This window comes from Ambystoma mexicanum, chromosome 7p, assembly GCF_040938575.1.
Source record: "Ambystoma mexicanum isolate Mex_15411 chromosome 7p, UKY_AmexF1_1, whole genome shotgun sequence".
Lineage (NCBI taxonomy): Eukaryota > Metazoa > Chordata > Amphibia > Caudata > Ambystomatidae > Ambystoma > Ambystoma mexicanum.
This window is the reverse complement of record NC_090939.1, coordinates 602451124-602472337: the sequence shown is the minus strand read 5'-3', so window position 1 is coordinate 602472337 and position 21214 is coordinate 602451124. Positions and strand designations below refer to the sequence as shown.

General features: G+C 44.8%; 1 protein-coding gene across 1 annotated transcript in view; it reads left to right on the top strand.

The window, feature by feature from the left end:
• Window positions 1–20946, top strand: part of CYFIP1 (cytoplasmic FMR1 interacting protein 1) — a 1181635-nt gene extending 1160689 nt beyond the window's left edge. Inside the window, 1 exon segment of the mRNA XM_069636612.1 lies at window positions 19826–20946. Coding sequence (XP_069492713.1) covers window positions 19826–19990 — 165 coding nt within the window. The 3' untranslated portion in view covers window positions 19991–20946.
• The last annotated feature ends 268 nt before the right edge of the window (window positions 20947–21214 follow it).

Below are 21214 nucleotides of genomic sequence, written 5' to 3'. Positions count from 1 at the left end.
AACCAAGGTATCACAGGACCTCCTCATAGACAATATGGGAGATCCTTATATAGCACCATTTCCCCATTTTTATGGCCTCAATGCACTTTGTGGTTGGAACTCCCTTGGGGACCGAAGTCCACGTATGGGAGATTTTAAAGGCATGGTCTAGTAAAAAATTTTATTTAAAAAATAGATGGGCAACATAAAAAAAAAGAAATACTAGCATTCTCTTTTTTAAAACCTCCTATGTAAAATTTTGAGCTATTCAAGCTCAAAATTCGCAAAAGCAAGCACATGGACGCATCCATTTTGTGAAATGGATGCCCTCCTGTGCTGGCTTTTGCTTTTGCGGCACTAATGAAGGAAAAGCCAGCCAGCTGTAGTAAACAAAAGCTACCGCTGGGTGGCTTTCCCTTCATTAGTGCTGTACGCGGAGGACGGGGACCGGAGACCATAGCAGGAAAGCTGCAGCTGAATCTCGGTAAGTGCTATTTATTTTTTTTTAAAAATAAGCACTAGCTGTGTTTTTTTTTCTAAGTTTTCCAGGCTGGAGGAGCCTGGAAGACTTGGAAATAAAACCGCAGCTTTAAAAACGTTGTATTTATGTTTGCGGTCGCTTTTGAAGCGACCGCAAACATAAATACAACGTTATTGTGTTGGAAAACACTGCGGTTTTTCTTTCCAAGTTTCTCAGGCTCCTCCGGCTCGGAGCCCGAGAGCCCCAAATGGGAAAGCAGATTCAGGCAGAAACAACGCGGCATTGCGGAAAACAACCGTGTTGTTTCTGCCTGAATCTGCTTTCCCATTTGGGGCTCTCGGGCTCCCCATGGGGAGCCCGAGAGCCCCAAATGGGAAATCAGCTGTAGGCAGAAACACTGCGGCATGTAAACACAACCGTGTTGTGTTTCTGCCTGCCTTGGCTTTCACTTTGGGTCTCCGGTGCTCCCCTGGGGGAGCACCGGAGACCCAAAGTGATAGCCACAGCAGGCAGAAACACAACGCGGTTGTGTTGGAAAACGCTGCGGTTTTTCTTTCCGAGTTTCTCAGGCTCCTCCGAGCCGGAGGGGCCTGAGAAACTTGGAAAGAAAAACCGCAGCATTTTCCAACACAATAACGTTGTATTTATGTTTGCGGTCGCTTCAAAAGCGACCGCAAACATAAATACGTTTTTAAAGCTGCGGTTTTATTTCTAAGTTTTCCGGGCTCCTCCAGCCCGGAAAACGTAGAAAAAAAAACCACAGCTAGTGCTTATTTTTAAAAAAAAAATAAATAGCACTTACCGAGGTTCAGCTGCAGCTTTCCTGCTCTGGTCTCCGGTCCCCGTCCTCCGCGTACAGCACTAATGAAGGGAAAGCCACCTAGCGGTAGCTTTTGTTTACTACAGCTGGCTGGCTTTTCCTTCATTAGTGCCGCAAAAGCCAGCACAGGAGGGCATCCATTTCACAAAATGGATGCGCCCATGTGCTTGATTTTGCGAATTTTGAGCTTGAATAGCTCAAAGTTTTACATAGAAGTTTTAAAAAAGAGAATGCTAGTATTTTTTTTTTTTTTATGTTGCCCATCTATTTTTTAAATAACATTTTTTACTAGACCATGCCTTTAAGAGTTTACTTTAAGATGCATGTGTGCATTCTGCCAGGTTAGGGTTTAGGAGGGCTGGCTAGGCACCAGTAAGCAGTCCGGAGGTCAGGCACGTGGGCGGGTGCCATTGATGGTTTAGGATAGAGTGCTAGTGCAGGATACTCGATGTGTGCCCAGCTAGAGCGAAAGTTTTCATAGGTTGTCGCTCGCTGTATACTAATGGCAGCGGTGTTGAGGCACGTCAGGGGTTTCAGTGTGGGTTTCATAGCTGCATTGTATAGTGTATGGATGGGTAGCCATGCCTGTGTCCACAGACGAGGTGCGAGTTATACATACCTTAAACTGAAATGGCTTTTTTTAAGTGGCCGCAGACGCAACATATTTGAAGGACTTGAATATAGTAGTGCGAATGCATGTGCAAACTGCATAGCGATGTGTAGTCAACTTTAAGCTCAATAGGAGCAGCAGGGCAACAGCACCCTGCCCCCCGATCTATTGTCGTAGTAGGTGCGCCACTAGGACGCCCTCGCCCCTCGGAGCTTCGAGTACAGGCGTGAGCCAGAAAGAGCTAGATGCGGGGGAGCCTGAGATCCAGGGATGGAGCTGGGCAACAGTTGTTGTTGGGTAAGGGATGGGCGGTGGGTGGGGCGAGGAGTGGGAAGTTTGGGGTGTATATAGTTGTGGGGAGTTTAAGTTTGAACATGAGCCTAAATAGAAGTATTAGATGGTTGAATCTGTATCGCGCGGGAGGGTGGGATCTGCTGGAGGAGGACGAGGGGGATGATAGTGAGCCATGGAGGATCTTAAAATAATCACGTGGAATGTCAGGGGACTTAACAGTTACTTGAAAAGGAATAAGGTCATGCTATCTAAGAAGGCAGAAGATAGATATTGCGCTACTGCAGGAAACGCATCTGGCACGGGAGAAGATGGGGTTGATTGTTAAGAAATGGAAAGGGGTGGTGGTAGGCTCGACATACTCTGCGTATGCCAGGGGAGTACTAATTTGGGTGGCGCTGCACGTTCCGTTCCAACCATTGCAGGAGGTGGTGGAGACGGATGGGAGGATGGTTATGCTGAGAGGGTTGGTGGAGAATAAGGAGATAAGCATTGTAAATACATATGCCCCCAATCAGGACACAGCAGCATATTTCAGGACTGTGTGTGCCAACCTTTGCATGTGTATGGGTAGCGCAGTGATTTGGGGTGGAGATTTTAATTGTGTACTGAATCCCAACGTATAACGATCGGATGGCAAGATTGGTAGACCTTCCCCAGCGGCGAAAGCACTACAGACACTGCTAGATGACTTTCGTCTGGCGGATGTGTGGAGAACGAGATACCCCCAAGAAAGGCAATACTCTCATTACTCTGCCCCTCAACAGCTACATACGAGGCTGGACTATGTCTTCGCCACGTCGGATGTGATAGCAGAGGTTACTCAGGTGGAATATAAGGCGAGGGTTCTCTCCCATCACTCGCCATTGGTTCTGGGGTGGCAGTACCGCCCCCCGAGGGCACGGATCCCGACGTGGCGCCTTCGTGCTGAGGCGCTCAAGGATCCAATTTTTAGAGAAGATATGAGGGAGGAGATTGCCAATTACTTTGAGGAGAATACGGGTAGCGTTGACTCGGCAGGTACTTTATGGGAAGCCTTTAAGGTAGTGATGCGAGGGGTTGCCATAGCAAAATCAAAGGGCCTGCAGGGCGGGCTGCTAGCTGACCATCGACGGACGGAAGAGGAACTGGAGGGAGTATTAAAGGGCGGATGCGAAGATATGGAGCGGGTACTTGGGCTACAGCAGAAATGTGCGGAACACTGGGAGAGACTCTGCAACCTTAACTATAAAAAGTATATTGAGAGACAGCATGCGGGAGGGGATAAAACAGGACGATTGTTAGCATGGCTATACAAGAGCGAGGCTCCCAGACCCCCGATTAGAACAATGAGGGAATATGGTAGCGTAGTGGACATCCAACGGACAGGGAGTCAACGAGTAGTTTGCAGAATATTATAAAGTGCTGTATGCAGACGAGATGGGGGGCAGCCGAGAGGAAACGTTAGAAGATATAGGACTACCCATGATAAGTGAGGAGGAAAGGGAGGAGCTAGATGCACCAATCACCCTGGAAGAGTTAGAAGAAGTGGTGAGGCAGTTACCTACTTGCAAGACCCCAGGGGCGGATGGGCTCCCGAGTGAATTCTATAAGACATACAGGGAGGAAGTGCTCCCCCCGATGTTAAAAATGCTCAATGATGCGTTCGAGGTGGGACGGTTGCCGGAATCACTTAGAGAGGCGGTCATAATACCGCTTCCCAAGCCTAATAAACCTGCACACAGCTGCGGCTCTTACAGACCTCTTTCGATGTTGAATTAGGACAGCAAGATATTGACGGCTGTCCTGGCAAACAGATTGCAGAGAGTGATTAGCAAGCTAATACACCCTGACCAGACAGGCTATGTCCTGAAAAGGAATATAACTCATAATCATAGGCGACTCAGACGGGTTGTTGAATGGGGTAGTACGGCTGAAGGCGAAATGGCGATCGTGTCCTTAGACGCGGTCAAAGCTTTCGACTGGGTCAAGTGGCCGTGGTTGCTGGCGGCCTTGGAGAGGTATGGTATGGGGCCCGGTTATATGAGGTGGGTGAAGATGCTATATAGTGAGCCACTGGCCAGAGTTAAAACGGGATCAGTAATATCTGAGAGGTGGCAACTTAGCAGAGGCACTAGGCAGGGGTGCCCTTGGTCCCCGATGCTTTATATATTAGCCCTGGAGCCCCTAGCAATATACCTCAGACAGCAATATGATATGATAGGTATTGAAGTGGGGGGAGAACGACATCTTATCTCCTTATACGCAGATGACTTGTTGCTATACTTAAGGTATCCGGAGGAAAATCTCCAGTACATACTGGAGGTGGTGGAGAGGTATGCAGGGCTGTCTGGGATAGCGGAAAAATCTAGTATGTTTCCGCTAGGCGATTATACGGAACCCCTAAGAGACGGTTACCGGTGTTACAAATACCATGGGAGGTTAGTTCTTTCCGGTATCTTGGGATGGATGTGTACCATATGGTGGAGGAGGAGCACAAGCATAACACTGAGGTGGCACTCAAGAATATCGAGGTGTATGCAATTTTGGGTTAAGTTGCCCTTAGCAATGATGGGTCGGGGTGCAATGCTAAAAATGGTGGTCCTGCCTAGACTTCTGCATTATTTTAGCAATATCCCATACATGATACCTAAGAAGTTTTTTGCTAAACTTAATAGTATGTGTAGGGATTTCTTGTGGCATGGTACCCGGAACAGAATGGCGCTGTGGAAGCTGCAGAACCTTTATGAAAAAGGGGGGATAAAACTGCCCAATTTTGAGGTGTATTACGTAGCAAGTCAGCTGCAATATGTGGCTCAGTGGCTTTCAGATGAGGTGACCCCTGAATTTAGGTTATTTTGACATGATTGTGCCCCATTTCACCTAAGAGAGATGATCTGGCTGCCCAAGTCCGAAATGAGAGAGCGCCCTAGGTTGATGACGCTCGGGTGGCAGATGTGGCGTCGGGTGTGCCGGATGATGGAGAACCCATTTCCATGCTCCCCGCTGGTACCGCTAGTCGCTTTGGCAGGGGAAGATAGGCAGTTAAGGGCGATAATCAGGACCCATTGGGAATCGGTGGGGCTGGTAACGTTAGGAGACGTCTGGCAGGTGGGGGCCATTTTGGACTTTGAGGCCCTTGGGGAGCAAACAGGATTGCATGCAGGCCATTATATCACATACCACAGAATTGTGCAGAGAATTCGGGAAACGTGACCTGGAACTATATTAGAAGGAGAACCAGATGCCACTATGGAGGCAATATATGATATATCGGATGGGGGGGCATGAGATTTCTAGGTTGTATGAGATGGTGATGTCTAAGGTTGGGAAGGACTTGACGCACTTGAGGCTAGATTGGGAGGCGGAAGTGGGAACCCCGATGGAGGATGGGATGTGGGAACGGGCACTGGGATACCATAAGAAGGTGTCAAGGAATGCCAGACTAAAACAAATACAACTATACATTACGCACAGAGCATATATGACGCCTATGAGGATATCCAAGGTCGAGAACGCTGGGCGAGAAGCGTGTCCCAAATGTGACGAAGAGAAAGCTGATATGAAACATATGTTTTGGTCATGCCCAGTAATTGAGCGTTTCTGGGGAGAAGTGGCACAAAAGCTAGCCGAGAAAGGGGTCACGTTAATCATAGATACAGGGTTCCCCAGATCATCAAAACTTAAGCATGTCGGTAAACTGAAGGATCTGGCATATGTGCTGGCTAAACGAAGGATTGCCATGGGATGGAAGACTTGTCACAGGCCACGGATGGAGGTGTGGTGGAAGGAGTTACAGAAATGGGCAGCGGCAGAAACGATGGTATGGCAGGAGTCGAACACTGTAGGGGGGAGGAAGAGACAGGGACCCTGATGGCATAGAAATCATTAATAGCGGAATTAAAATGGTTTAACTTTCATGTATTAGTAAACAATTAAAATACTTCATTGCAGGAAAAGTGCCTGATTTTGGTAAATCTATTTCTGTTATTTCAAACATAAAATAATAACTATAGCTAGTAGTAAAAAAAAAGGATAGAAGTAAAAATAAAAGTTTAATAGTAAGTGGTATGAAAATAGTCAATGTTCACATTTAAATTCCCCTTGCTGTACTGACATTACATGAACACATTCCTTTCTAAAATGTTAATCTATAAGGACATTTACACTGTGCACTTTCACCACCAGAGTGGTCCCCTGGTGCTCTGGCGGATCTGAAAGGTTAGAGGGTAGGATGGGTTAGTAGAGCATAGAGCGACGAAGGTAGAGCGAGAGTTGTGATGTCCTGGAGATGGCTTCAGTTCGGTGAACACTGTTTGCTGAGCATGGGTGCGGTTTATGGATCGGTAGACTTCCATGTGCTGTTGTGCAAGACTCTGTGGTTTGTTTTGTTGCAGTGTAGTGAAGTGCATGCGGTTTGCTGTGCAAGGAACTAGTTGTGTTTGTTTAGCGTTCGAGAGATGTATGCAGAGAGTTGAGGTTTTAGCGCATGGGTTAGTGGAGTTACCTTGTTGCTTCGGGCATCTGTGTTAGGTGTCTCTGCCTGTGCAGTCTGTTGGAGCATTCTGTGGTGGGTCACTCACTGGGCTCTACACGAGGTGGTGGCATGTCTCTCTAACTGTATAGTGATCTGTGGACGGTAAGGTGACAAGGGCCTCCTCCACCACCTGAGTCGAGATTGGTAAGGTTGTGGGTTGCTCTTAGGTCATCAGTGGGATGTGCCTGCCATCGCCTCACTGAGCTCCTAGGGCGGGGTCCCCTCCCTCCAAATCCCAGGCGCTCCCTGTCCTGTTTGGTGCTAGTTATTGGTAAAGTTCCCTCGTCTGTAGTTAGGGTGCTTGTCCCTTAGGCTTTGCCTAGCGTAGGAGTTTGGCTTGGGAAAGGGTGAATACTGGATTCCATCCCCCCTACCCAGATATTTCCTGCCATGTACCTTTGTTGCGTGTTCTATTTCAAATGGTGTCTTTGTTTTTCTAGTTGTTTCCTTCTGGTTCTGAGTTGAAGAGCCAGGTTTTGAGTAGTTTTCAGAATTTTTACTGTGGCTACTGAAACTTTATCCAAGTTCCCTGCAGGGTAAAGAATTCTATACATCCAGAGGAAATTGTATTTCCTCTTCATGAAACCCCTAGAACAGGTACATGGACAAAAGAACACTTTGAGAAAACTATGGATAGGGTTTCTGAACTTGTGTCCATTATCGAAAAGCCCCCAATTAAAAAGAAATCACTTTTATAAATGAGAGGGAGCCACCTACCAAGAGTCCCAAACTTTATCACTCTCGACCACAGGTTGTCTCTGAAGACACCTCAAATATTTTTCAAGATGATCTGTACGCTATCCCAGACAAGGGGGATGATACACAAAATATTTGATAAGGGGACACTGATCACGGGACTTGGGCAGCAAATCCTACTCATGATACTCTGGATGAGCCAGATGTTTCGACGATTACACCGACCCTCTAGAGCAACCGACAACTCGTCTCCCATCGACGTTCAACTCCTCTTTAATAATTTACTGAAAATGGCAGCAGAGCATTTTCAGAGGTTCAGGGTGATTACATCGAATCTATTTGGTCATAGGGGAATTGTTTATTTTTTTGTTGACTGGTTGATTTTGCCACATATATATGTGGGGCAACACCCGGCCCTCTAACAATAATAATTTCCCTAAACCCACCCCCAACATATGTAAGCAGCAAAATTAATCAAATCTGCTACAAATTCTCTTGTGACCAAATAGGCTGTGCAGTAATCTGCCAATCCCTTTTCAAATACGGACTCAGGAAACTGTCTCTGCTACTGACTTTGTAGAGGGCATCCTAAAAGAAAGGTGGTTAGCCAGTCTATCCCCCTCTTAAACTCTATTAAGAAAAGGATTGCGCCTTCCCTCACACAGGCAGTTATCCACGTGTGGAAAATGTTCAAACCTGCTCCAACTGACCTGCTATATATCCGGGGTCATGTAATGCCCGATTCGCTGGTAGTGACTATCACTAGGAAGCGTGCTGGAGTGCCACTTTCCAATACCAAGGCACCTCCAGACAAGGAATGTAAAAAGCATTGCGCTTTAGGCAAGGGGGTCGCTGCTTCAGCCGATTACTTGCACGCATTGCCAATAATACTACGCTGTTAGCAATCTCCAGCGATATACAGTGGGAGTTGCTCCAAAATAACTTGACTGACGTCACATGCCAAATGCCAACTACTTAACTTTATTAAAGAGGGTAGGTAAGTCACCCACAATATTTTGAAGAATACGCTGGACTCCGCAGAAACGGGGAACTTTATTAAAGAGGCACTCTTGGCTGCGCAACTCTGGATTCAAACCAGAGACTTAAGCCACCTTAATTAACGAGCCCTTTGATGAATCAGTCTTGCTTGGCAAGGCTGTGGATGAGGCTTTGGAAACGGTTAAGACGCAAAACAACACTCTTAAGACCCTTATTCAAATTGCGAATAAGCCGTTTGTCCAACACAGAGTTTTCAACACCTGTCGTTCCTTTTGTAACCAAGACTTCTCCAGACCAACCCATTCAGGGTTTTCATCAGGGTTTTCTTCCTGGTACACACCCCAGGGTACACATTCTACCTACCAAACCTCACAACAGCGAGATTTTAGACGAGGCGAAGGTAGGGGTAGGAGTGCAGCCTCTAGAGGCTCCGCTGCCAGCAAGTGACTTTCACATCAAGGTTCCCTCCCATGCATCTCCAGTCGGAGATTGAATATAACCATTCACCCATGCATGGGAGGAGATAACCTCAGATCAGTGGGTGCCAACTATCATCGCACGAATAGTCAGTCGAATTTCGCCTAAAACCCGTTACCATCCGCCTAAGAAAAGGATGTTGTAAGAACATCAACTCATCCTACAAGCAGAGGTCGAAACATTACTGCAGAAAGGAGCCATAGAACTCATCCCCTTTCTAGAGGTAAGCGAGGATATTTATTCAGTGTACTTGTACCCAAAATGTACTTAACCATGCGCCCTGTATTAGATCTGTATCCTGCAAACAAGTAAGTCAAGCCACAAAAAATCAGGTTGACTATACTGCAGGAGGTAATCCATCTTCCCAAACGGGGGGAATAAATGGCAACACTGGACATAGAAGATGCATACTTTCATATTTCAATGTTGCCAAAGCACAAAGTTCCTAAGGTTCAAAGTGGGGAACACTCATCAATTCAAAGTTCTTGCATTCGGCTTAGCCTCAAAACCAAGAGTGTTCACCAAGGTCCTAGCAGTGGTGGTTGCCCACCTTCACATAGCATCCATTTCAGTGTATCCTTATCTAGACAAGTGGCTAATAACAGGAGACCAAGCTCAAGCATGTCTCAAAAACACCCAAGATACCATGAACCTAAAGTTCCAGTTAGGGTTCTCAATCGACGAGAAAAAAATCAGTCTTGTGCCCAATCAAGTAAAACTATTTCTTTGGAGCATTAATTCGGACAGAAGGCAGTCCTGTCTTCCCCTCCAACGGTCCAAAACATGGTATTCCAAATTCCACAATATATAGCCGGTCGTCAGATAACTGTGCGCAAGGCAATGCACCTGCTTGGAATGATGGCTTCCTGCATATACCTAGTACCTCATGCCTACCTGCCCATGATGCAAGACTGTTTCGCAAGACAATGGTCTCAGGCAAGCGGTCATTGGGACGATCTACTGGTTGTCTCGCAGTCTCTAGTTCTGTCTCTGCAGTGGTGGTCAAGGGAAAACCTTCTCAAGGGGAGATCATTCACCACACCAGCAATAGAGGCACTCTTACCACGTATGCGTCTCTCTCAGGGTGGGAAGCACATTATCTCCTTCATACAGCGCACAGCGGGTGGGCTCGGACACTAGCATACAAGCACATCAACCTGTTGGAGTTCCTACCAGTGGTCAAAGCTTTAAAAGCATTCCGAGACCAGTTACAGGGGAAGACAGTTCTAGTCCTAACAGACAGCACTACAGCCATGTTTTATATAAACAAACAGGGCATGACACATTCTCCATGTCTGTCCAAACTAGCACAGAACATATGGAACTGGGCGCTGAGACACATGTTCCGCCTGTTTCAATGTTTCAACATGTTCCTGGGGAACACAATTTTCTAGCAGATGTCCTCAGCAGAAATGTACAACTTCCCGTAGAACACGAATGGCAGTTGCACGCCGTCATTTTATACGTCTTTACCGAATGGGGTCATCCACATATCGACCTCTTGGCACCACTGTAGAATTCACCAGGCCCAGACTTCACCTCCAGCTATCCCTCAATGCCCTGTGGATGAATTGGTCAGAGAAATGTGCTTACGCTTCACCCTAGTCGCCTACCCACCCCCAACTCCTCTCCTCAACAGGATAGTCCACAGAAGGTGCCAGGAACAAGTCAAGCTTATCCTGATAGCTCCAATGTGGGACCGGCAGACATGGTGCTCACATCTAATGAGAATGTCGTCGTCCTCCAATTCCCATTCAACATGCTGTCCCAAGATCAGGGATCAACACTGCATCCATGTCCTTAAACTCTGAATTTAGCAGCTTGGCAATTGAATTAATTGAGTTTGGGCATTTAAATATACCTCAAAAATGTATGTACATTCTTAAAGAGGCACATAAACTAAAACTAGACACTGCTATTTCAATAAACGGAAACGCTTTGTCATTTGGTGTAGATCACGTAGCATCAATCCTATTGACTGCACACCCTCTCACATTGTTCTATACCTACTTTACCTTATGGATTCAGGGCTAGTCTTTAATCCACTAAGAGTGCATGTAGCTGCTCTTTCTGCTTACCCCACCTCCCAAAAGAAAGTCTCTTGGGGAAAAGTAACCGTCATTAAAGCCTTTGTGGAAGGGGTCAATAGATGACGCCCTCCAATTTCAAATCCAACTCTTGGATGGGACTTGAATGTAGTCCTTACTAAACGTATGGGCTTTCCTTTTGAGACAATGCATAAAACCTGTCTTAAGTGTCTCACTTATAAGATTGCTTTTCTTGTGGCCATTACATCTATAAGGCGGGTAAGTTAACTGCAGGCACTCTCAGTTCAAGATCCACTTGTAACCATTCACAAGGACAACATGGTTTTACGCACACATCCACCCTTCTTTCCTAAATTCATCTCGAAGTTCCATGTCAATCAGTATGTAGAACTTCTGGATTTCTTCCAAAACCTTACAAATTCAGCAGAGAGAAGCCTTCATACATTAGAGGTCAGAAGAGCTCTAATGTATTACCTAAATAAAACTAAACCACTACAGAAAACAGGCCAGTTCTTTGTTTTCATAGCCACTTGAAGAAAAGAGGATCCTGTCTCAAAGTCAGCTATTTTAAAATGGATTGTGAAATGCATTCAAATGTGTTACTCTTTCAAAGAGAACCTTACCTTTTACTCCCATAGCACACTCTACTCAAGGCACAGAGGCTTCTTTAGCTTTCATTGCAAATGTACCTTTAGATGCCATTTGCAAGGCAGCTACCTGGAGTTCTATTCACACCTTTACACAGCATTACTTCTTAAATACACATTCTAACAATGATGCACAGGTGGGACAGGCGGTATTAAAACATCTTTTTGCCACTGTACCTTCTAACTTCCCGCCACCATCTCCTGGTAAAGCTTGCTAGTCTATACACAGCATGTGATTCTAAGCAGATCCACAAGCCTCAGAAGGCATACATTACTTAACGTAATCTTATTTCTGATACTTGTATCTGCTTAGATTTCCATGCACCCCCCCTTCCTCCCTTCTTGGAGTTGAAGGTACATAGACATCTTACACCTTCTATCTTTGTACTTGCGCATCACTTCATGCTCCCTCTTGTCAGAAACAAAACAGAGGGACCTTGACGCATGATGGATCATGAGTACAATACACATCACACAGGGATAAAATTACAAGCATGCCCAGTCTACATTGCTTTTTTCAAACTCAAACAAGAATAAAATACTCTGCACCTACCACTCAATGTCTGAAATACGATTACGATAAGTAATGTATGCCATATACATTCACCCTTAGAAATAGAATTGCATATACATCATTTACCAGTATTAAACAGGTGAGTAAGCGGGTGCAGGAAACATGGATAGATTAGTTAGAGTAAGCACATCCCAGTTCCCTCTATCTTATGAAGTCCATCCGTAAGATGTATGGGGCCTTGTGCCCAAAAGTAGTCACAAGTTCCAAACTATGGTTTCTTCAGGGAAGGTATTTCAGAACTGATGGCGGTGCTTTGAAAGTCCTTTAAACTAAGGTAGGTGTTTATCCCACATCAGACAACTACCCCTCTCTATCCTATTCCCAATGTAAGCCATAGGAAAGGATCCTTAGCCCAGGTTTGACGACCAGAGGACAAGCTGGAGGGAGTGAGGAACAAGGGCTCTACACCCAATTTTAACCTATGGAGTACACAGAGGTACAGAAACAGATATGTAAACTTACCCCCCTGACTCTGATTCTTTCAGATGACACTGCGGGTCTTCTGGAATTCTCTGGGGACACAATCTTCCGTCCTTAGTTCAAGTGAGGGATGGTTTGCGGGTGCAGAGGTCACGTTTCGGATTGGGAGCTGGTCGCAGTACTCACCAGACGGTTCCACCAGAAGAAGACCCGATAATGAATGAAAGATGACGACTTCTGTGGTGCAGACCCTCCAGGATACCTCACAAGATTGAAGGATTCTTCCAACGAAGGTCACCATGGTCGGGCGACGACAGGTGATCATCCATCAGTGAACACAGAAGCAGTCCCAGCACAGCTTCCCTTGTAGTGAGATGGCTCAAATTGCGAGGACAAGCAAATGAGGGCATAAGCCTGAAGATCTTGCAAGTCCCAAGGGTCTGCTCAGAACGACAGCTGCAGCTAGGTAGCTCAAAGGGGAGCTGGTCAGTCCACCGGGTGGTCCAGGAACACTTCTGAAGACTTCCAATGCATGGATTCTCGAGCAGGGGTTTGGGACTGGTTGTTGCAACCGGACCAAGGGTCACAACACCCAATGAGGGTCATCTGAGATCAGGCGAGGAGTAGGGCTTCACCGGGCCAATCACTGGAGTAGATTCTGATCAGCTGCAGGGCTCTTCCTCGGGTCGTCAGTGGGCTGCTTGTCCTCGTAGAAGTCTTGGTTGCAACGATGATCTTTCGAATAACTGCAGGAGCCTTTCTTTCATCCAGGATTAAGGCTGTGAGCAAGCCCACCAATGGTATGGATATGCAACATTCAAACAGACCAGGATTGTCGAATCCTGTACAACTACTGGTCATCACATCAGTCCAGCAACCGACATTACAGGGTCAGAGGATGTGAACTAGCCCCATCCTCTGGCTTTCACACACAAAGCTCACTTTCCCCCCGAAAGCAGCAGCTTTCACCGTGACAGGGGTTACCATATATGGCATTTCCTAACCAGAGAAGGCAGGAATAAGGCCAAAGAACATGATGGCGAAACAAAAAGCTTACATCTTCAGTCGCAACCATTTTAGTGTACTAGCCACCTGTAGTAGCCATTCGTGGTAAATGCAAAAGTGCACAAGAAATATATCACAAACGGTAAAGATCAAGCAGCTGCCAATAGCTTTTCTTAAAAAAACGTTTATTGTCTCCACTGCTGCGCAGTTATTATGAGGTTTAACCAGTTTCTTCCACTCCAGTTTGATCATGTTTGGGATTTGATCCTTCTTCAAATGTTTATGATGGCTCCATTTGAGCCTTTCCATTTGTGTCCTTTTGGGTTTTCTCCCCCATGAGGTACTTATTCTGGTTTCCATTGTTTAGCCACAGTGGTTAAGTGAGAGCAAGTTGTTAGGGCAGTTTTCCCAAAGTCCTCTGGAGGGTAGGACTTCACAAAACTATCCAAATGGTTTGTGGACCCTCAACTCTTAGTATCAGTCTGTACTACTCATGGAAACCTTGGTAGTGTGGCAGAGCAGTCAGGCTTATCATAAGAGGAAGATGTGAGCTGTAGGCAAGTACACTGAACCTAGTTAGTAATGCACATCAAAGAAACACTTACTCAATAAACATATATTAAAATATAGATTCATTATATTTATACAAGAATCACTTTTAAATAGTTGGCACAATAAACCAAAACACTTAGGAATGCTTGAGAGTACTTTTCAAAGGCCAATGCTTAGTTTGTAGTTGCTTGAGGTTACAATTATTACAGCTTTTGACATTAATGACAGTTCTATCGTATTATCGGTCATAACACACACTCAAACTTACAAGTGCATTTACTCTGCAAACCAACATAAGATAGTGACTTTTGGGAAGGAAAATAGTTGGTTAGTGTACCACTAGCAAGGCTTAAGGTTCTAAAGGCAGTTCTTTCGCACAGCAAGTATTTTAATGTCCAAAAACGCAACCTTAGCTAAAGGCAGTTCGGAGAGGTCTTAAATTCTTGACAAGCAGCAGAACAACAAACTCCTATGGATATTTTCTAGTCTCTAGTATCTTCGATACAAGAGGATACAACCAACATTGGAGACCCAGGATCACAGGATCGGCACCATCAAGTGGAGGGAGCAAGGGGCACCATGGTTCACGCATGTCCCTTTGGAACGTTTCTATCTGGGGGGGGTCCAGTTGGACTCAGTCCTGGCGCCTTTGGCACCAGGCTCATGGAAGAACATAAACAAGACACTTTTATTATGGGCAGGACTACTTGATTATGGGCAGGAATACTTTCAAGAACTCTCCACTTGTGTGTAACCAGTCCGGGTGTGGCCTTCTATCTGCAGCTGCACGTGCAACTTCAAGGAGTGGCAGGGTGTGGCAAGCAGGGCTGAGCTAGTGGGCGTGGCCTTAAGAGCTCAGCTATAAAAGCCAGCCCAACCCCAAGGCACACGCTTCGCGTTACTCTGCATTCGCATGCAGCGTGACGCTCACCGCCGCCTGGGTTAACTATCACTTACCTGGGGAATCCAGTCTCTTGTTCCTACGCTTACCTCTTGGAGTCAGCTTACAACTGCACGCTTCTCCGCTGAGCCAGGCATCCATTCTCCATCTTCCGGGACGCAGATCTCCAGCTCCCGGCCCGCAGCACATCATCATCTTCATCTCCGGCATGCAGATCTCCAGCTCCCGGCACCGCAGCATGGCATCCTCTTCATCTCCGGCCCACAGAACTTCAACCCTGGACTCCGCAGCACAACATCTTCTTCTTCCACGAAGGCAGACCCTGTAAAAGGACAAAAGACAAGGTTAGACATACAAACCTGTAATCTAAAGGCCGCACTTGCAAAATACTTTGCGCTTGCTCTAAAGAGCACCCTTACCTACTGCCGGAACGCCGCGGAATCCTCCGCTCTCCATCCGGAGCCATTCCGGGCTCTGTTGCTCTGCGGGACAGCAATCGTACCTATGTGGGGAAAAAGATGGACATTGTTACAAAGCTGACAACAGGACAATATCAATACTTCACGAAAAACAGAAAACAGAAAGACACTTACCAGAAAGGTGTGGAATCGTCGCAGCTGGACTGGACACCACGTATAAAAGACCAGTGAAGGAACTCTGTCCTCATTCTGGATGCGCCCCTGCCAGAAGTAGCAGGACGGAGAGCTTGCCCTAAAAAATCCACAGGTGAGCCTTAATGGGACGATGCATGCTCACCACACTATGGGAGGAAGGTGTTGAGAGGGAAATCGCTCGCAGGCCAGTAAACTTACTTCCTCTCATATCTCCGCAGGAACGGGGTTCCAATTCTTCGCAGCAGCCCACAGACTATTTGCAGCTGGAGGATTCAGATCAAGGGGGTTCTACATCCTGGGAGGGCTGCAACCGTGCCCCAACGTACCCGCAGAGACCAGGTGAGCGTAACATTAGGACAGCCAGATCCCCTGTGGGAGCTGGTCCTATTCAGGCCCTCTGGCAGATAAAGGACAGCGGGGTGGAAAACTCCTCCCCCATCTTCTGCCTGCCCACACACACTGGATCCTAGGGGGGACGCCCAAGGGTTCCTTCCAAAGGCAAAATGCTCACACAGGCCCCCACATCCCTCCTGGACAGTAGAAGAAGGGCTAACAAAGAACAACCACGCTAGTAATGGCGGAAAAAAAGGAGCCACCAAGTTAGTACTATGGTGACCCTATTGTGCCTCACCGGGGTTATGAACATAGCATGCGGTAGAAAATTACACAGAAGTTGGTAGAACAAGCCCACTGCCACAAGCCATAACTAGGAGATTGTCTATGTGACATAATAGTCATAGGAGCAGAGATGAGGGGATACTAGGTGTCCCCTTTTGCGCACTCCACATAAGGTCGCACTCCACATAAGGTCGTGTGTGCCAGTCCTGCAGAATATAAAGTTTTAATGGAGATACTAAGTATCTTTCTAAGCCTTAAGAACTGTAGTTACTCTAGGATATAGAAAATAATCTGAAAGGAGAACCCAAGGGGTTCCCAGCAACACTGCCCATAAGGAGCTGTTAGATGGAAAAGAAAAATAAAGATGCCTTAAAAGAGATATGGAGGAATGTAGACTCCATAGGACGGTACAACACACAGAACAGAGTTCCAAAACACAGAGCCCAAAAGAATGAATGAGTGGAAAAAGGCTCCGCTCATTCGGGATTAAAGAAAAAGTTCCAGAAGGCCAGCAGAATGTGCTGTGGATCTCACTAAGAGAGGGCATAAAGCATAAAAATAATGCATCTCCTTAACACTAGCCCCCTTAACTCCACTTCTCCAATGTGAAATGACTTGAGATTGCTCTTCATTCCCAAGGTTGATCCATTGTTAAGATGAATTTCTCAAATATGGCCTGATGGACCATTCAAAAGAAACCAAAAATCCCATTGGTAAGAGTCTATTGTGACACAAGTATCCCCCTGTACTGCACTGTAAAATGCTGTGTACAATGTTAAAAAGTTACCAAAGGCGGTAAAAAGTAGAACAACAAAAGGGAAACCTTGTTTCCTAGAACTGAAAGTCTCAAGCACTAATCAGTTTCACCGTGACAAGTGAGCAAAAGGCCAGTGAAGTGAAGTTGAAGGCTTCACTTCTATGTAAAATATCATGACCGGATCAGAAACAAAAGTTGAAAGTTTAGGGGTCCACTGAATATGGAGAGAAAGTTGCCTATAAAAGAAATCTTTACTAACATCCATCAACCTGTTTTCTTCCCACCGCCTCTTCCCTCTGAGACCTCTGTATGGCTCCAAGTTACCATGTCTCTGATAAGGGACATGAGGAAGGAATTTCAGCGCTTTGTCTGCTTTGTTAGTGGCTATTCTGACAGGGCTGTTACTCTGTCCCGGTGGATTGACCTCTGCATTTCTGAATGCCACGAACTGCCTGCGTGTCTCAGGGCTCATTCTACCAAAGGCCTGGGAGCTAAATTTGCCTTAGTGTGGTGTCCTTGATGTGGGCATCTGTCCGAAAGCTACAATGGGGGCTGTTGCACATGTTCGCCAAACACTACTCCTATGGTTTACTGGTATTGCACAGAAAAAAGAGGTAAAGCTAAAGCTTTTATCTGGCTAGGGCACAATGAGAAACCAAAAGGAATCAAACCTACAAAACCAAAGACAATATGCTCTATTGCAATTGTAATCAAGTTGAGACTCAAAATGTACCATATACTTTTGATGGATTCAGTTTTTGTCAATTGCAGTTTTTTATACAAAAATGTCCTAACTTAACATCTGATCATCACATTTTAATATGAAACAACCAATATATTCATAACCTAGAGCACAATAATTGCTCCCATACCTCATATTTTGCTCCTCTGCAAACCTCATCTCATGTATACCACACACAGCATACTTTCAAAACAATAAGAAAAACACAATAAAATTAACATCTTTCAAACAGAATTTTGAAAAAGTATAACACAACGAAGACAAAACAAAAGTTGTCTTCAATTTCTAGAATTCATAAATTGGTTAGAACAATAATTAAGCTAGTTCTTAATCCTAAGGACTAGTATTTGTAATTGTAATATTCCTTTGTCCTCTGTCATCGTCGACCCAAGTTTTGGCTACAAAATTTGGGTCCTGGATAATTCACTCAGGACCATTCTCATCAGGAAGATGTAGTTGAGGAAGGAAGGCAAGGACAGGTGTCGGCGCCAGGCCCAGATATCCTAATATGATGGGCCGGTGCAACAGAGGATTCCAGGTAACTCCTCTGATTCAAAAGTACTTGTTTGTTTACTGGTGTAGCTGATGGCTCCCTACACTCATCTCTTGTGCTGCTTTGGGAGACTTTCTGAGGTGAGGTATCTGTGGGAGCAAGGAATCCAGTAGAAAAGCAAAATACTTACCTTTGTTAATGTTCTTTGTGATGATTAGTCCTTCCACCAGAAAACTCCTCATTACCCCCCAAACATGGTCCCATATGGGTAGCTTGTTACCTCTTGCAATACTGAGGCTCCTCAGCCTTTTAGCACTGCGAAAGCAGTAGGATTGAGATCATGGGCCACAATCATCTATGCAACACCATGATGTCACATCCAAAGTCATATGTGCCAACACAACAGTCGGAGCAGCTGTGCACCCCCTGGTGCCTTTAAAAGGTTTTCAAAGCCAGGCTTGGACCTGGTGGAGATTTCTAAGATTTCCAAGTAGGATGAAGGACTAATCCATCAGAAAGGATGTTTCCAAAATTAAGAAATGTGTTGATCATCTTCATGCAGTCAAATACACCCACATGCCATACATCTGGTGTCAGAGAAGTCCCACATCCTGGGGACCTATTCTTGGTATCTCACAATAGAAAACACACTGTAGGTTTTAATCCATGTAAGATTTCTGCATCACTCTACATTTTCTCAGCACACAATTAGAAACTATAATCTTGACAGTTTCCTGGCAGTGTTTCAATCCAGGGATGGGTATGCTCAGTAGATCTGTAGGATTTTGAAGTCCTATCTGGAAGGGGCATTAGAAACGTCATGGATTTCGGGTGGAGTTTGTGAACCAATGTCCTAACCTGGTCTCTGTATCGAAAAACAGTCAACATTTATCTAGGTGGTTGTGCACATGTTCCGCTTGACATTGCAAAGGGCTGTAATGTTACAGAAAGCACATTAATGACAGGTGTGTTCAGCTCCATGCATGGCGGTGTGAGAAAGGAGTTTGGTTATGTGCTCCCAGCTTTCAAACTTGGATAATGATATTGGAATAGAATATATGAAATGTTCCAATTTTAGAGTGCCTCATTGGTGTTTTTGAAGAGCTGTTGTGACCTCGGATCTCTGGAGAACTGGAGTTAACCAGACTTTCTTTATGCAAGTGGCACACTGCACGAGTTCTGCCAAGTCCAATTTATTTGATGTGTGATGTTGTGTACATATAGGAGTGGTCAGGTCTTTTGAGGACTGCTATACCGCCGACAACAAGAACAGGTTTTAAAGTTGGGTTTGCAAAAGGTTCAATAATCCGAATGCAATTTTCACATGCCTTTTTTGTCTTGGGATTTGTTAAAATCAAGCCTAACCTGTCCCAGAAATGTTTTTTTTTTTCTTTTTCTATATCTCTCTTTAATGTCTGAATTATCTATTATTCTATACATTGAACACCTCTTTGCTCTCATTTGGGGTACGAGAAATATTACGGGCTATAAAATGTTTGTGACATTACACATTAATAAAGGTTTTATGTGCCATATATTAATTTTATTTTAATTCTTCTGCTGTGCAATTGTATCCATTTTGCAGCCCTTGAAGAAGATGGTTGAGAGAATTCGCAAGTTCCAGATATTGAATGATGAGATATTCACCATCTTGGATAAGTACTTGAAGTCTGGGGATGGGGAAGGTACCCCAGTAGAGCATGTGCGCTGTTTTCAACCGCCCATCCACCAGTCATTGGCGAGCAACTAAACCCACACTCAGTCTTCAAACTTCAGTGCAACTTTTTTTTTTACTTCAGTACGTTAACGGTTTATTACTGAATAAAACAGCACCTGTTTGCTTTGTCAAAACTTTAAACACCGTAAACAGCATTAATGTTTGCTAAATTTTGGATCCTTTTTGAAGGGAGATGATCGGTCTTATTTTTACTGAGAAAAGTTAATATTGATGGACCTGGAGTACTTTTAAGATTGTTAGAGGGACACGATTGTTGAAGAACTGGAACATAAACCCATGTAGAAAGTTAGGTTAGATGTTGTTTTAAACAGCTGCGGCATTAGTCCAGGCATGCCTTGATGGCATTGTAAAATACTAAGGTGACATTGTAAAATAGAAAGTTCTTAAAGGAAAGTTAAACCTATTTGCCAACTTCTCCTGCTTGCAAGGGGTGCCAGTAATTGGCCTTTTGTCTTCTAGCACAGTCACTGAGAACGCGGGACACCAATCCCATTATTTTAGCCAAGCACCCATAATATATATTATAAACATGTGTAAAATGCACACCTATTTTTCTAATCTAAATAGTTTTATACTTTTGGTGTTAAGTCTGGGGACATCGAAAATAGTCTAGCCATATATATTTTCTGTAACGTCTTGCAGACCTTGATATGTTTTTTGTACCTCTGCTTGGCTGACAGTTTAAATCACTCCCTGTTTGTACAAATCATACTGCACACTACTTGAAAAAGTGACCAAGGCACAAACTAATTTTATAAGATTTTGCTGTTACCTGCATCCCATTTCTTATAATAAAAGTTATGTTTTGGTTGCCATCATGGATTGCTTTATTACTGTATGTTTATAAATTAAGTTCTTGCTGTGTTTTGTTAATCTTTTTTTTGTCTTTCTATTAACAAACGTGATTTTAAATTCTGTAACTCCAATATATTTTCAATAAATACAAACAATGTTTGTTTGGATCACAATCCTTCCACTGTTGTCAGCATTCATGTGTCTTGGGGTTGTTTCTATATCTTCCTCGTAGTGTAAGTAAAGTGAGGATGTTTCTATTAGGTTATAAGACATTTGCTGTAGAGGTTTTATGTTCTTTCTTGATTAGACATGCTCTTCAGTTCGGGAACTACGTGTATGCCAGGATTTGATGGCTAGAAAACCCGCAAACCGATTCATTCTAATTCTGACAGTGATTTGTCTGCCATTGTAATGTTTTCATTGCTGTATTGACTGTGAATC